This window comes from Colossoma macropomum, unplaced genomic scaffold (assembly GCF_904425465.1).
Source record: "Colossoma macropomum unplaced genomic scaffold, Colossoma_macropomum, whole genome shotgun sequence".
NCBI lineage: Eukaryota > Metazoa > Chordata > Actinopteri > Characiformes > Serrasalmidae > Colossoma > Colossoma macropomum.
In genome coordinates, this window is record NW_023494790.1 from 15,417,079 (window position 1) to 15,430,880 (window position 13,802).

General features: G+C 42.8%; 1 protein-coding gene across 13 annotated transcripts in view; it reads left to right on the forward strand.

The window, feature by feature from the left end:
• Positions 1-6,458, forward strand: part of zgc:152977 (SUN domain-containing protein 1) — a 47,071-nt gene extending 40,613 nt beyond the window's left edge. For all 13 annotated transcript variants that reach the window (XM_036572289.1, XM_036572295.1, XM_036572290.1 and 10 more), the window contains 4 exons: positions 729-844; positions 933-1,100; positions 1,336-1,428; positions 5,741-6,458. In XM_036572289.1, coding sequence (XP_036428182.1) covers positions 729-844; positions 933-1,100; positions 1,336-1,428; positions 5,741-5,854 — 491 coding nt within the window. In that variant the 3' untranslated portion in view covers positions 5,855-6,458. The remainder of the gene's footprint in view (positions 1-728; positions 845-932; positions 1,101-1,335; positions 1,429-5,740) is intronic.
• Positions 6,459-13,802: the final 7,344 nt, after the last annotated feature.

Consider the following 13,802-nt stretch of genomic DNA (forward strand, 5'->3'; position numbering starts at 1 on the left):
GTCAGGCATCAAGTAACATATTTCTAATTGTTTCATGTAAGAACTTGAGTGAGGTAGCTTTTAAGATGCATGGATGGTTTAATGGCCATCCCAGTCCAGGGGATCAACACATTGTGCATGTTTGTGTTGCATTTGTGTTCAACTAATTGGCAAAGTCATCATGTGCTGGGTCAGGGCTGAAGGGAACACATCTAAATGTGCAGTTCATAGGAGTCCCCATGACTAGGACTGGGAACCCCTGCGTTAAAAGCCTCAGACAACTGGTCTGCATCACTGCTGCTGTAAACAATTCTGAATCAGTCACTTTCTCTAGAATGGCACGTTCACATAAAATCACTCTGAATGACTTTGTTTACTGTGATGGTTTACTTATCCAGAAATTTTTAAAAATGAATGGAATTCCCCTTTAATCAATTCTCTGCATATTCTATATCTGTAAAAATTAGGGAACCAAGACAATAAATGTGTTCATGAAATTCGTAATAGAAACGTGTTGTGGTTTTTTTTTTTTATTATTATTATTATTATTGACACTTTTTTTGACATTATGTAAAGCCTTTTATCACATTGTCAATTTGCTGAAAATTAGGTACCTAAAGGCCATTTGCATACACTTTTTCATTTCATTGCTTGCAAATTGCATATGAAGTCAGTGAAAACTTTATGTACATGACGGTCTTCAGTTTGTAGTAACCTGTGCTTACTCATTCTTTTATCGCTGTCTGTAGGTGGCAGTGTCCTGAGCACACGTTGTTCAGAGACATATGAGACCAAGACTGCACTGATGAGTCTGTTTGGTCTGCCGCTCTGGTACTTCTCCCAGTCTCCTCGGGCAGTCATACAGGTATGCTTAATTTTAAATAAGGTTGCTGGAGACGTGCAAAAATGTCCATACAACCTGTCATAACATCCTTTTCTCTTTCTCTCATCAGCCGGACGTACATCCTGGTAACTGTTGGGCATTTAGAGGTTCTCATGGATATTTGGTGATCCGTCTGTCCATGAAAATCATCCCTACAGCCTTTTCTCTGGAGCACATCCCCAAAACCCTCTCTCCTACTGGCAACATCAGCAGTGCTCCACGCAACTTCACCGTCTATGTAAGACATGCTATTGTACATGGATTGGAAATTCCATCATGGCTTGTTTACAGCTGCGTTGTTGCTGTAACTAAGGGTTGGTCATTTGTTTTTGTTGAACGGTCTGAGCTGTAAAAATAAATAAATAAATACATAAAAATAATTAATATAATAATAATAAGAAGAAGAAGAAGAAGAAAACACATCTGACATTTTAAAATGTGACTGATTTTCTCTCTCTACTGTGTAAATAAAGGGTCTGGATGATGAACAGCAGGAGGAGGGACAGGTTCTCGGGCGATACGTCTACCAGGAGGACGGAGAACCTCTTCAAACCTACCCAGTCAAGGTGAGGGTGATTTTGGGGGCTTGTATAGTTTGAGTCAGATGAAAGCGTGGTTATGCCTCTGTAATGTGTTTGAGAGATTATTTACGCATCATTTCTGTGTCTAATGTACAGATAATGTTCAGAAAAGATTTAGCCACATTCTACATACACCTGGACACGCATGTATTTGTTAGATAGAAATCTGTTTTGCATCAGTGCTGCTTTTTCCTGCGTGACATGCAAATTCACATCATCTAAGAAGAGCCATGCCAGCAGTTTTATTCCATGCAGTTGTACCTTGTATAAGAATGGAAGGGGATGGCTGATGTGTTTTGGTTGAATGTACACTTGACTTTCATGATCAGATGATTAGAATGAAACAAACCTTTACATTTTTGTTACTATATTTAAGACTAATATATGTTACAGATCTATCTCCTGATTGGCCGGCCTGTAGTGTGTCTCATTTGAAAATCAGTTCAGCCATATGACTTCAGTGTGGCTGTGCAGGACTGAATAGGCAGATGTAAATAAATGTGTTGATTTTTCATGACATCACAAAAACAGGGAATTTAAAACAGGCTATATTTTGCATCTTAGTTTCCATATATGGACTCTATGGACTGAGCGGTACATTTTGAAATTTTTATCTATGTCTACACGCTACGACAGGCTCTTTTATGGGGCTACGTCAGGCTCTTCTTTTAAGAAAACATTTTTCATGACATGACGGTGCATCTGGTCTGCTCTTGACCCCCTTGAGTTTTCACAAAGACTCCTCCTACATTTACATTTTTACATTTACATCATTTAGCAGACGCTCTTATCCAGAGCGACTTACAAAAAGTGCTTTGTCTATCCAGAGAAAGAATCTTCGCTAGCTACCGATAGGTTAGAGAGAAAGTCAGTCCTAAGCTCAGATACTGGTAGAATCAGAAGGTCATTGACACCTAGTGAAAAAGGGACAGAGTTAAACACAGAACAGTGCAATACGATAAAATACATAAGTGCTGTACAATACATTACAATCAATACTTAATTTAGTGCTCATTTAAGTGCTGAATAAACAGGTGTGTCTTCAGTCTGCGTTTGAAGACAGCGAGAGACTCTGCTGTACGGACAGCCAGTGGGAGTTCGTTCCACCACCTGGGTGCCAGCACAGAGAACAGTCTAGTTGCTTGCCTTCCACGCGCCTTGAAGGATGGCGGGTCAAGCCGAGCTGTACTCGAAGCTCGAAGGGCTCGTGGTACAGTTCGAGATTTGACCATTGCCATCAAGTAGGGAGGGGCTGGTCCATTTTTGGCCTTGTAGGCAAGCATAAGTGTTTTAAATCTGATGCGTGCAGCTACAGGAAGCCAGTGAAGGGAGCGCAGCAGTGGGGTGACGTGGCTGAACTTTGGGAGATTGAAGATGAGTCTTGCTGCTGCATTCTGGATGAGTTGCAGAGGCCTGATGGCCTGCATTGGAAGACCAGCCAAGAGCGAGTTGCAGTAGTCAAGCCTTGAGATGACAAAAGACTGCACTAGCACCTGAGTGGCCTCTCTCGAGAGAAAGGGTCGGATCCTCCGGATGTTGAACAGCAGAAATCTGCATGACCGAGTTAGGTTCACAATGTGAGTCGAGAACGATAACTGGCCATCCAAAACCACACCAAGACTTCTTGCCTCTGCTGACGGGACAATCAGAGAGTTCTCGAATGAGATGGCAAGATCTTGATGAGGACCTGTAGTTGCAGGGATGAACAGTAGCTCAGTCTTGCTAGGATTGAGCTTCAGGTGGTGAGCTGCCATCCATGAAGAGATGTCAGACAGACATGCCGAGATCCGACTGGAAACCTGTGTGTCCGAGGGTGAGAAAGAAAGCATTAGTTGAGTGTCATCAGCATAACAGTGATAAGAGAAGCCATGAGATGATATTACATTGCCAAGAGAGCTAGTGTAAAGAGAAAAGAGAAGAGGACCTAGCACCGAGCCTTGTGGGACACCAGTGGACAGCCTGCATGGAGAGGATATGGACCCTCTCCATGTTACCTGATAAGAGCGATCCTCCAGATAGGACTTGAACCACTTCCACGCAGAGCCAGTGATTCCAAGGTTGGTGAGGACATCCAGAAGGATTGTGTGGTTGACTGTGTCAAAAGCTGCTGAGAGGTCAAGAAGAATCAGGACAGATGACATACTGGCTGATCTTGCTGACTGGAGCTTCTCTGTCACTGCTATAAGAGCAGTTTCTGTTGAGTGCGCTGGTTTGAAGCCAGACTGGTTGGGGTCCTGGAGCTGGTTCTGCGTGAGAAAGAGAGACAGTTGATTATAGACTGCACGTTCAAGAATTTTTGAAAGGAAAGAAAGGAGTGATACCGGTCTGTAGTTGTTGACATCAGAGCTGTCAAGCGAGGGCTTCTTCAGGATGGGAAGTACTCTTGCAGTCTTCAAAGTTGATGGTACTTCACCTGATGACAAGGACTTGTTAATGAGAAAAGTGATGAAGGGCAGTAGATCCTTGGAGATTGACTGGAACAATGCAGATGGAATGGGATCCAGTGGGCAGGTGGTTGGGTTACTGGATTTGATCAGTTGAAGGACAGCGTCTGTGGAAAGAGAAGAAAAACAGTTTAAGGGATTGAGAACGAGAGAAGGAGGTCTAGTGAAAGGAGTGGGGACAGAGGGAAAAGACTGGCGGATTCTATCAACCTTCTCCTCAAAGAAGGTGACAAAATCCTCAGGAGTGAGAGAAGAGGGTGGAGGGGGAGGAGGAGGGTTGAGGAGAGAGGAGAAAATGCTGAAAAGCTTGCGTGGATCAGATGCTGATGCTTCCAGTTTCCCTCTGTAGAAGGATGACTTTGCAGCAGTAACTTCGAGTGAGAACTTGGAAAGTAGAGATTGGTAGGAGTGAAGATCCGAGTCGAGCTGGGATTTCCGCCACCTTCTCTCAGCCTTCCTTAGTTCTTGCCGGTTGCTGCGCAGGACACCTGTCAGCCAGGGGGCAGGTGGGGAAGATCTTGCTGGCCTGGAGGAGAGAGGACACAGAAAATTAATTGCAGATGAGAGTGAAGAAAGGAAAGCATCTGTAGCTGTGTCCAGTGAGAAAGAAGAAAATGAATCAGGATGGGGAAGAGTGGTCAGGATAGTTGAGACGAAAGAGGAGGGAGGAGTGGAGTGCAGGTTGCGTCGAGAGGAGCGTGAAGGAGTGGAATGGACAGGAGCAGCAGGTAGGAGAAGTGAGAAAGATAGGAAGTGGTGATCAGAGCAGTGAAGGGGAGTTACTGTGACATCCAGCATGGAGGTAGGTCTGGTGAAAATCAGGTCCAAAGTGTTGCCTGCTCTGTGCGTCGGAGAAGTCTGGTTGAGGGAGAGGTCGAAGGATGACAGCAGTGGTAACAGGCCGGATGACTGCAGTTTGTCCGATGGCAGGTTGAAGTCACCCAAGAGTATGAGTGGGGTTCCGTCGATGGGGAAGAGACTCAGAAGAGTGTCTAACTCATCAACGAAGTAGCCTAGAGGAGAAGGAGGACGATAAAGGACAATGATGTGGAGTTTAGTGGGGAAGGATACAGTGACAGCATGGTACTCAAAGGAGGAAATTGAAAGATGAGAAAAAGCAAGTGGAGTGAAACGCCACTTTCTGGATAAAAGCAAACCTGTGCCACCACCCCTGCCAGACTGTCTCGGAGAATGGGAGAAGTGAAAAGCAGAGGACAGGGCTGCTGGAGTTGCTGAATTCATGGGAGTGATCCAGGTCTCTGTCAACGCCAGGAAGTGCTAGAGATCTACTTTACTAAAGAATTTTGTTCCAACTTGCATCTGACATGTTGCCTCCTCCTAACCACTAATGCATCTGATCCTGTCAGTCAAGAACTTCTGAAGAAGTTATTTAGCTAAAGCAGGTATGGCAGCTTGGAACTAGACTCTACAGGAAAGTGGATCTCCAGGACTAGCATTTGGTGACAGTTCATTTCAAGCAAGTAAAGAAAATTTCACAAATTATGTAAATAATGCTGTATTTCCATCAGCTCTGTGCAACATATAAACTACGTTCAATTTATATTATTTGTCGGAAAAATGTATTTCTTTGTCAAATTATCATATTTTATTGAACTGATACCTCAAGTGAGCTTATAAACCCTTATGTGAGTGTGTTTGGAGGATTTTAATGATCGTGTTTCAGTATGTCAAAATTTGTGTAAAAATATGTGGTTGGAAACCTAGCTGCTAAGGTATGATTTTCTTGAAACTTTAGTCCAACAATACATGATTCCACTTTCCAGACAAACTGGTTTTGTGTACTGTTCAGTCTCTGTTCTGTATGGTTTGTAATATTTTTATTTCCTTTTTAGGAAAACAGCACAAACACCTACCAGATCATCGAGCTCAGAGTGCTGAGTAACTGGGGTCACCCAGAGTACACATGCCTCTATCGTTTCCGAGTGCATGGCAAACCGGAACACTAGTGATCACACCCTGAGCTGGATCAAGACTTCACTTCAACACTGGAGTTCCACAGAGGAGACACTATGCCATCCATCTATCCATCTGTTCCAAACTTGGGGCAGAATAAACATGACTGCTTGCTAAACCTTTTTTCTATCTGCACTTTGTACTCCTTTGTCCCTCAAACAAAACAGTACATCTCTATCTTGAACTATGGTTATGCTCCTCTTCATTCTGCCGACGCGAGGCCCCTGGTGGCCAAACTCAGACTGGTCTGAATTGCTCTCAAAAATACCCAGTAAGTCAAACCTAAATAAAATGAACTATAATGTATTTTACACCTTGTAAATGTTGTTAATAGTTTGTCTGCTTTAAGCATGGCTATTAATTTGCCTTCTGCCCTATTTCTGCATAGTGTAGTGAGTTTGAAGTGCTCAGCAAAGCAAGGCTGTTTAATCACTATTTATTTTTTATGTATTTGAGTTGAAGAAAACTTTGTATTGTGTATTTTTGTAAATACTTTTCAGATTATTTTGTAATTACCAAGGGACCACAGGTTGGCTTTTGCAATGAAGCTATATTTTGGTTGTGTGGAATGTTCAAATAAAGAGTAATTTTTTAGAAGATTTGTCTGAATTGGATCAATTGAGATGGTAGTATTTTGTCTGCATAGGAAAGGAAAAGGTCAGAAGCTGTCATCTAATGACATTTAAACATGCAGCTACTGTTTTGACTACCTCTTAGGAAGGCCATTTTCCCATAGAGCAGTGGTTCCCAACCTATGACAGTATATATAAACTGGACTCAGTCATCCTGCTGTTTTCAGTGGGGACCAGCTGAGGTCATTCGTTTCACTTCTTGATTGGCTTCTTATACAGTGGACAGCGGGAACGTGTGAGGCTGCGCAGACACCTTGATGACAAATCTCCAGCGTACTGTTCAAGTTGCTGTATTGTTCATAGAAGCTGCCAAGTGAAAATTGTGATTGTGTTAAAGGGAGCGTAAATCACCCTATCCGCTACATAATAAATTTTAGTTACTACCTCTTTTATTATTAGTTATTTGTGTTCAATACATTGTAGAATTAGAGAAACGTAGCAAGAGGAAGCCAAAGTGAAAAAAGACTCAACTAAAAATGTAGGTAATGCATTATAAAATGAAGAATACTAGTAACAGTAAGACATGCCTTTATTTTTGGACTAAAGACAGCTTGAAATGAATGGAAGTGAACAGAGAGCTGCTCTCAAATGGTCCTCTTGAGCCAGGGCAGCTTCTTTCTGGTGGCACATGCTGGAAGGCAAAAGCTGGAGACCTGTTCCCAACACTGGTTCTAGTGTACACCCTGGCCTGCACATTTGCCCTGCTCCTTTAAAAATAAATAAATAAAAAACTGATGCAACTATGTAGTTAACAAAATCACAACTTTTAATTAACAATATTTTGTTCAAAAGCTTTTAGGGGTATGATGATACACATTTTCAGGCTTATGAATTACAAGGTCAAGATTTAAGTTTGATTTGATTTTCAATTTTTTATGAATTGCAAGTAGCAATTGAAAGTACCAGGTCCTTGTCCTATGCTGTTAGGAATAAGAATCAAAATGAATGCCCCTTGCATGAGCTGACTCTCCTGTTTGCAACATTTTCAACCTTTGATTACTCCTTCTGGGAGGAACATGACCAACCCAAATGTGCAACTGAACCAATAAATGTGAAGCACTGCGGGTTCACAGCTCCACGTGTCCATGTCTGATTCAAGTATTACCATGTCAAGAATTCACTTCACCTGCCTTCACAGTGGTGGTGATGGGAACCAGAGAGCTGAAGCGTTCAGTGTCATTACGAACTATCTCACACAATTGTTGCATGAACAGGGTTATGAATATGCTGTGTGATGTCGTGGTCACATTTTTGATTTTGGTCCTTGTTTTCTGTCAGCCTTTTCTTGAGCAGGATGAGGAGCCTCCCAAGATACTTTTCGTCAGACTTTCGTTAGTTCCAAACAAATTCACACAAAAGCTTGACTTGCAGCATTTGCTCAGGTGACAACTTTTAAGCATTTAACTATAGGTCTATAGAACTAAATGTCTTAAGTTTATGAAATGCATACAATCAGGTTTTTTGACTTATCAAAAGAAAATGTCTTTCTTAAGCAGCTTTTTTTGGAGAAATAAAGCATATCTCAGTACTGTATTAAGGAACGATGGCTGATTTCTGTACTGTTTCTACTAATCCCCCCCTAAAAACAAAAGAGTTTTATTGTTCAGTTCTGGAAGCAAATGAGAAAAGCCTGAGGTCTCCTTCTGCACTGACAGATCACTGGCAGATGTACGGTATACATCTGTACAAGAAACTGGTGCAATCTTACTTTTCTAATGTAAGTATTATTCAGCCAAGACTTGGATGAGATGAGTCAGCTACAATGTTTTAGATGTAGCAGAAAAAAATATTTAGATCAGAGAGAAAATCCAACGGTTGTTTCTCTGGAGCCTTACAAGGAGTCTGTCTTACTGGTTTCAAACAGAGGGGCATTCTGGCCTAAAGCTCGTGTTTAATGTGCTACATGTCGTGTTATGTGGTATTCTGTATAGCATCATATCCATCGGCCTCACTGGCTTGACAGAATTCACAATTTTATATTGTTTTCATGGTTTCATTCATCAACGTTCTCTCTATTTAATACCCAGCATGCATTATGAAAAATCTAACGGGGACCAGAGAATTTCTAATGAGCAGACCTGCCACTCAGTGTCTGGGTTGGGCAGCACTCAGTGTCGTGGGTTCTCAGCAGCATGCGTGTTGAGGGACCAGGTGAGGTTCTCTGTGATATGGACACCGAGGAACTTGGTGCTCCTGACGATTTCTACAGCAGAGCCAGTGATGTTCAGTGTGGGGTGGTCACCTTGCACTCTTCAGAAGTCAACAACCATGCTCCTTAGTTTTGTCTACATTCAGAGACAGGTTGTTGGTTCCACACCAGTCCGTTAGCCGCTGCACCTCCTCTCTGATCAGACCCACCACAGTCGTGTCATCAGCAAACTTGATGATGTGGTTTGAGCTGTACTTTGCAGTACAGTCGTGAGTCAGTAGAGTGAACAGCAGTGGACTAAGCACACAGCCCTAAGGGCCGCCGGTGATCAGTATGGTCGTGCTGGAGATGTTGTTACCTATCCTGACTAACTGAGGTCTCTCAGTCAGGAAATCCAGGACCCAGTTACAGAGGCAGGTGTTCAGGCCCAGTGGGCTCAGTTTTCCAATCAGCTGCTGAGGGATGATGGTGTTGAATGCTGAACTGAAGTCTATGAACAGCATTCTGACGTAGTTGTCTTTATTGTCCAGATGGGTGAGAGCCAGGTGGAGTGTGGTGGAGATGGCATCGTCTGCTGAGCGTTTGGTGCGTTATACAAATTGCAGTGGGTCCAGTGAAGGAGGGAGCTGGTCTTTAATGTGCCTTATGACAAGCCTCTCGAAGCACTTCATGATGATGGGAGTGAGTGCAAAGGGACGGTAGTCATTGAGGCAGGACACTGGAGACTTCTTCAGCACAGGGATGAAGATGGTGGACTTGAAGCACATTGGAACGACTGCAGTGCTCAGAGAGATGTTGAATATGTCCGTGAGAACATCAGCCAGCTGTTCAGTGCATTCTCTGAGCACTCTGCCCGGTATGCTGTCGGATTCTGGTGCTTTTCGTGGGTTGACTCTATGTAGAGTTCTCTGCACATCAGCAGTGGACAGACACAGTACCTGTTAATTTGGTTTTCCTCGCCGTCGTACCGTTCTGTGCTTCAAACCGAGCATAAAAGTTATTAAGCGCATCTGGAAGGGAGGCATCAATGTCACAAGCAGGTGGAGGTGTCTTGTAGTTGGTGATGGCCTGGATGCCCTGCCATATGCGCCGTGTGTCAGCAGTGTTTTGAAAATGTTCATGGATATTTTCTCTGAGTAGGCACGCTTAGGTTCTTTGCTGACTTGAAAGCCTTGTCGTGGGTTCTCAGCAGCATGCGCACCTCTGCAGTCATCCATGGTTTCTGGTTGGGGTGAGTTGTGACGAGTTTGGAGACCGTAACATCATCAATGCACTTGCTGATTCTGTATACTCCTCCAGGTTGATGGAGTCACCGGAAGTTTCTGCTTCTCTAAACATCTCCCAGTCAGTGTGCTCAAAACAGTCCTGAAGAGCAGAGATAGCTCCTGGTGGCCAGGTTCTCACTTGCTTCTGGTCTGGTTTGGCACGTCTGATGGGTCGTCTGTAAGCTGGAGTGAGCATCACAGAGATGTGGTCTGAGTAGCCGTAGTGGGCTAAAAGGAGCTAAATGGCTAAAACAAAAAGTTAAAATAGTTTCCAATCACTGGTCCAGAACTTTCCTTTAATTTTAGAAAGTAGAAGGATGTATTTTACTTTTTTTTAAAAAGCAAAGAAAACCTATCTAAATATTTCCTATTTTCTACAGCAAACAGGTTTTGGGCAGCAGGACGCTAGCGTTACTGTTACTGAATGCTGATTGGTTGGCAAGTTGTGCCCACAGACATCATGGACATATGAGGCGTCGTTTTAAACTAATATAACTCAAATTTAAAAGCTCTTAAAAATATAACAGCTGTGTTAAAATGTTTTACGCTATTCATCCATCATCTAAACCGCTTATCCTTCTGGGTCGCGGTGGGGTGCTGGAGCCTATCCCAGCTGTCATCGGGCGGAAGGCAGGATACACCCTGGACAGGTCGCCAGTCCATCGCAGGGCAGACAAACAGACATATACATCCACACACACACTCACACCTAGGGGCAATTTAGCATGTCCAATTGGCCTGACTGCATGTTTTTGGACTGTGGGAGGAAACCGGAGTACCCGGAGGAAAACCACGCAGACGTGGGGAGAACATGCAAACTCCACAAAGAAACGGCCGGGAATCGAACCCAGGCCCTTCTTGCTGTGAGGTGACAGCGCTACCCACTGCACCACTGCGCCGCCCTTTACGCTATTCAGTGTTCAGGAAATTAATGTATTATTTTACATTTAAATGTTTAAGCATTTATAAACTATGATTTTGTTCAAATGTTCCATCTTAACCCATTCATTTTAGACTTAATCAGGAGTGCCCTCTTGCATTTAAGAAACCCGGAAGACATTACAGAGTGGTGATTCTCCTCTCTACAACTTCTCTGACTTGGTCTCCTTCGTTATATCATCTCTGGCTCTATTCACCCCCATTCATCAAGGATTTGCTCACAGGTGCCCTATAGTGTTTCACAATGATGTTTTTGGAATAATGGGAGAAATAGAAAACCAGGTTTCCCTTAAACTGCCTCTGGGCAATCTCTGTGGTGTCAACCACACTGGTCACTGTTCACAGTGTTGGTGACAGGAATCGGCTGTCCAAAGTGTTTGAAGCACCCAAAGTCAAAGTCAAGTCAAAGTTTATTTACATAGCACTTTTTACAACAGGTGTTGTCACAAAGCAGCTTTACAGAAAAATCCGGGTCCAAGCCTCCATGAGCAAGCCATTGGTGACAGTGGCAAGGAAAAACTCCCAAAGAGAGGAAGAAACCTTGAGAGGAACCAAGACTAAAAAGGGGAACCCATCCTTCTCTGGTTGACACCGGATAGCAAACAGCGTTCGTATGAAGTATTATAGTACAAAACAGGGAATACAGGCGGAGCAATGGTTAATTAGATTAGTTTTATCGGGAGGGTCAGTTCATGAGGGTGAAGGTTTGCACAGCGTTGTACAGCATGAAGCTCAACAGTGGTCAAGCCTGTCCAGAAGGCTGGTGAGCAGTGGGCACCCGATCAAGGCGGAAGAAGCAACAGCATCAGACCACACAGGATGGGCAGCTGTTCAACTCGACAGAGGAAGGAAAACGCACAGAGAGTTAGTTCTGTAGAGTGACTGATCACAGATTACACCCAAAGTGTTTAATGCTTCTAAAACCTACATCACAGAAAGGTTTTACATGAAAATGTTTCTGAATTTGCTGCCTGATGTCTGTCACATTGTTTTATGATAGTTTTAAGGGGCTATACTTTTTAGGGTCTATTCACGGCAGAAGGGTACCTGCGGGGTGTTGTGAGGCAAATTAGTCCCTAAAGAAAACTTATTTTTCCAGATGTACCACTATTATACCATCAAGTTTTTACAAATAAAAACTCAGAAGACACCTGTAAGCTCACTGGTGGTTTAGGATAGTAAATAAAATGGCGGTATTTGTGTTGTAGACATTGTGACCCCTGGTTCCTATCACCACCACTGTAAAGAAATCAGACTCTGTAAGTTTCTTTACAATGAACTGTTTCACGTCAAGTCATGCTGAATTACTTTGTTTACATCTCAATGGTTGAATTAAACAGAAATTTTGAAAAAATCAATGGAATTCCCCTTTAAATAAGAAAATCTCACTGTAGAGACATCATCATCTGTGGCATAAGCTATATATTTCATGAATGATTCTCACTGAGAGGGAATACAAAAAAAATGGATATTTATACCAGAGAGCTTTTATTTGAGTAAACACTGTCAAAGGTGGTTTTTAACTAGTTAGGTGTACTTAAGTAAAACGTTAACAGATTGTAGTTTGAAGTCAAGCTTTAGTAGATTTTTTTATTTTAAATTCATTTTATTTATAAATCATAATACTTTTACTTATACTCAAAAATACACTATATGTACAAAGTACTGGGACACCTACACATTACACCTACAGGAGCTTTTATGACATCCTATTCTAAATCCATGAACAATAATATGGAGTTGGTCCCCCCCTTTGCAGATATAATAGCTTCCACTTTTCTGGGAAACTTTCTACAAGATTTTGGAGTGTGTCTCTGGGAATTTATGCCCATTCATCCAGAAGAGTATTTGTGAGGTCACACACTGATGTTGGATGAGAGGGCCTGGCACACAGTGTCTGTTCTAGTTCATCCCAAAGGTGTTTGATGGGGATGAAGTCAGGGTTCTGTGAGGGCCAGTCAAGTTCTTCTGCACGAAACTCACCCAACCATGCCTTTATGGACCTTGCTTTGTGTACTAGGGCACAATCATGCTGGAACAGAAAAGGCCTTTCCCCAAACTGTTCCAACAAAGTTGGAAGCAAACCTGTGTCCAAAATGTCTTGGTATGCTGAGCAGTAAGATTTCCCTTCACTGGAACTAAGAGGCCTAGCTCAACCTCTGAAAAACAACCCCATAGCATTATCCCTCCTCCACCAAACTTTACAGTTGGCACAATGCAGTCAGGCAGGTAACGTTCCACTGGCATTCCTCAAACCGTCCATTAGACCGCCAGATAGAGAAGTGTGATTCTGATTCATCATTCCATAGAATACGTTTTCACTGCTCCAGAGTCTAGTGGTGGCATGCTTTACACCACTCCATCTGATGCTTGGCATTGTGCTTGCTGATGTAAGGCTTGCATGCAGCTGCTCGGCCATGGAAACCCATGCCGTGAAGCTACTTCCGCACAGTTTTTGTGCTGATGTTAATGTCAGAGGAAGTTTGGAACTCCGCAGTTATTGAGTCAGCAGAGCGTTGAAGACTTCTATGCATTACACACCTCAGCATTTAGCAACCCCGCTCTGTAACTTTACGTGATCTGACACTTCATAGCTGAGCTGCTCTGGTTCCTAAACGCTTCCACTTTTCAATAAAACCGCTCACAATTGATCATAGAATATCTAAGTGGGAAGAAATTTTAAGAATTGACTTGTTGCCATAATGGCATTGTATTACAGTACCACACTTAAATTCAGTGAGCTCTTTAGAACAATTCACTCTTTCACAAATGTTTGTAAGGGCAGACTGCATGGCTAGGTGCTTGATTTTATACACGTGGCAATGAGACTGAATGAAGCACCTGAATCCAATGATTATGGGGTGTGTCCTAATACTTTTGTCCATGTAGTGTATATGTGAGTATATATAAGTACTCAGTTCATTTTAGTTATTTGCATTTGCACTTAGTCACAGCT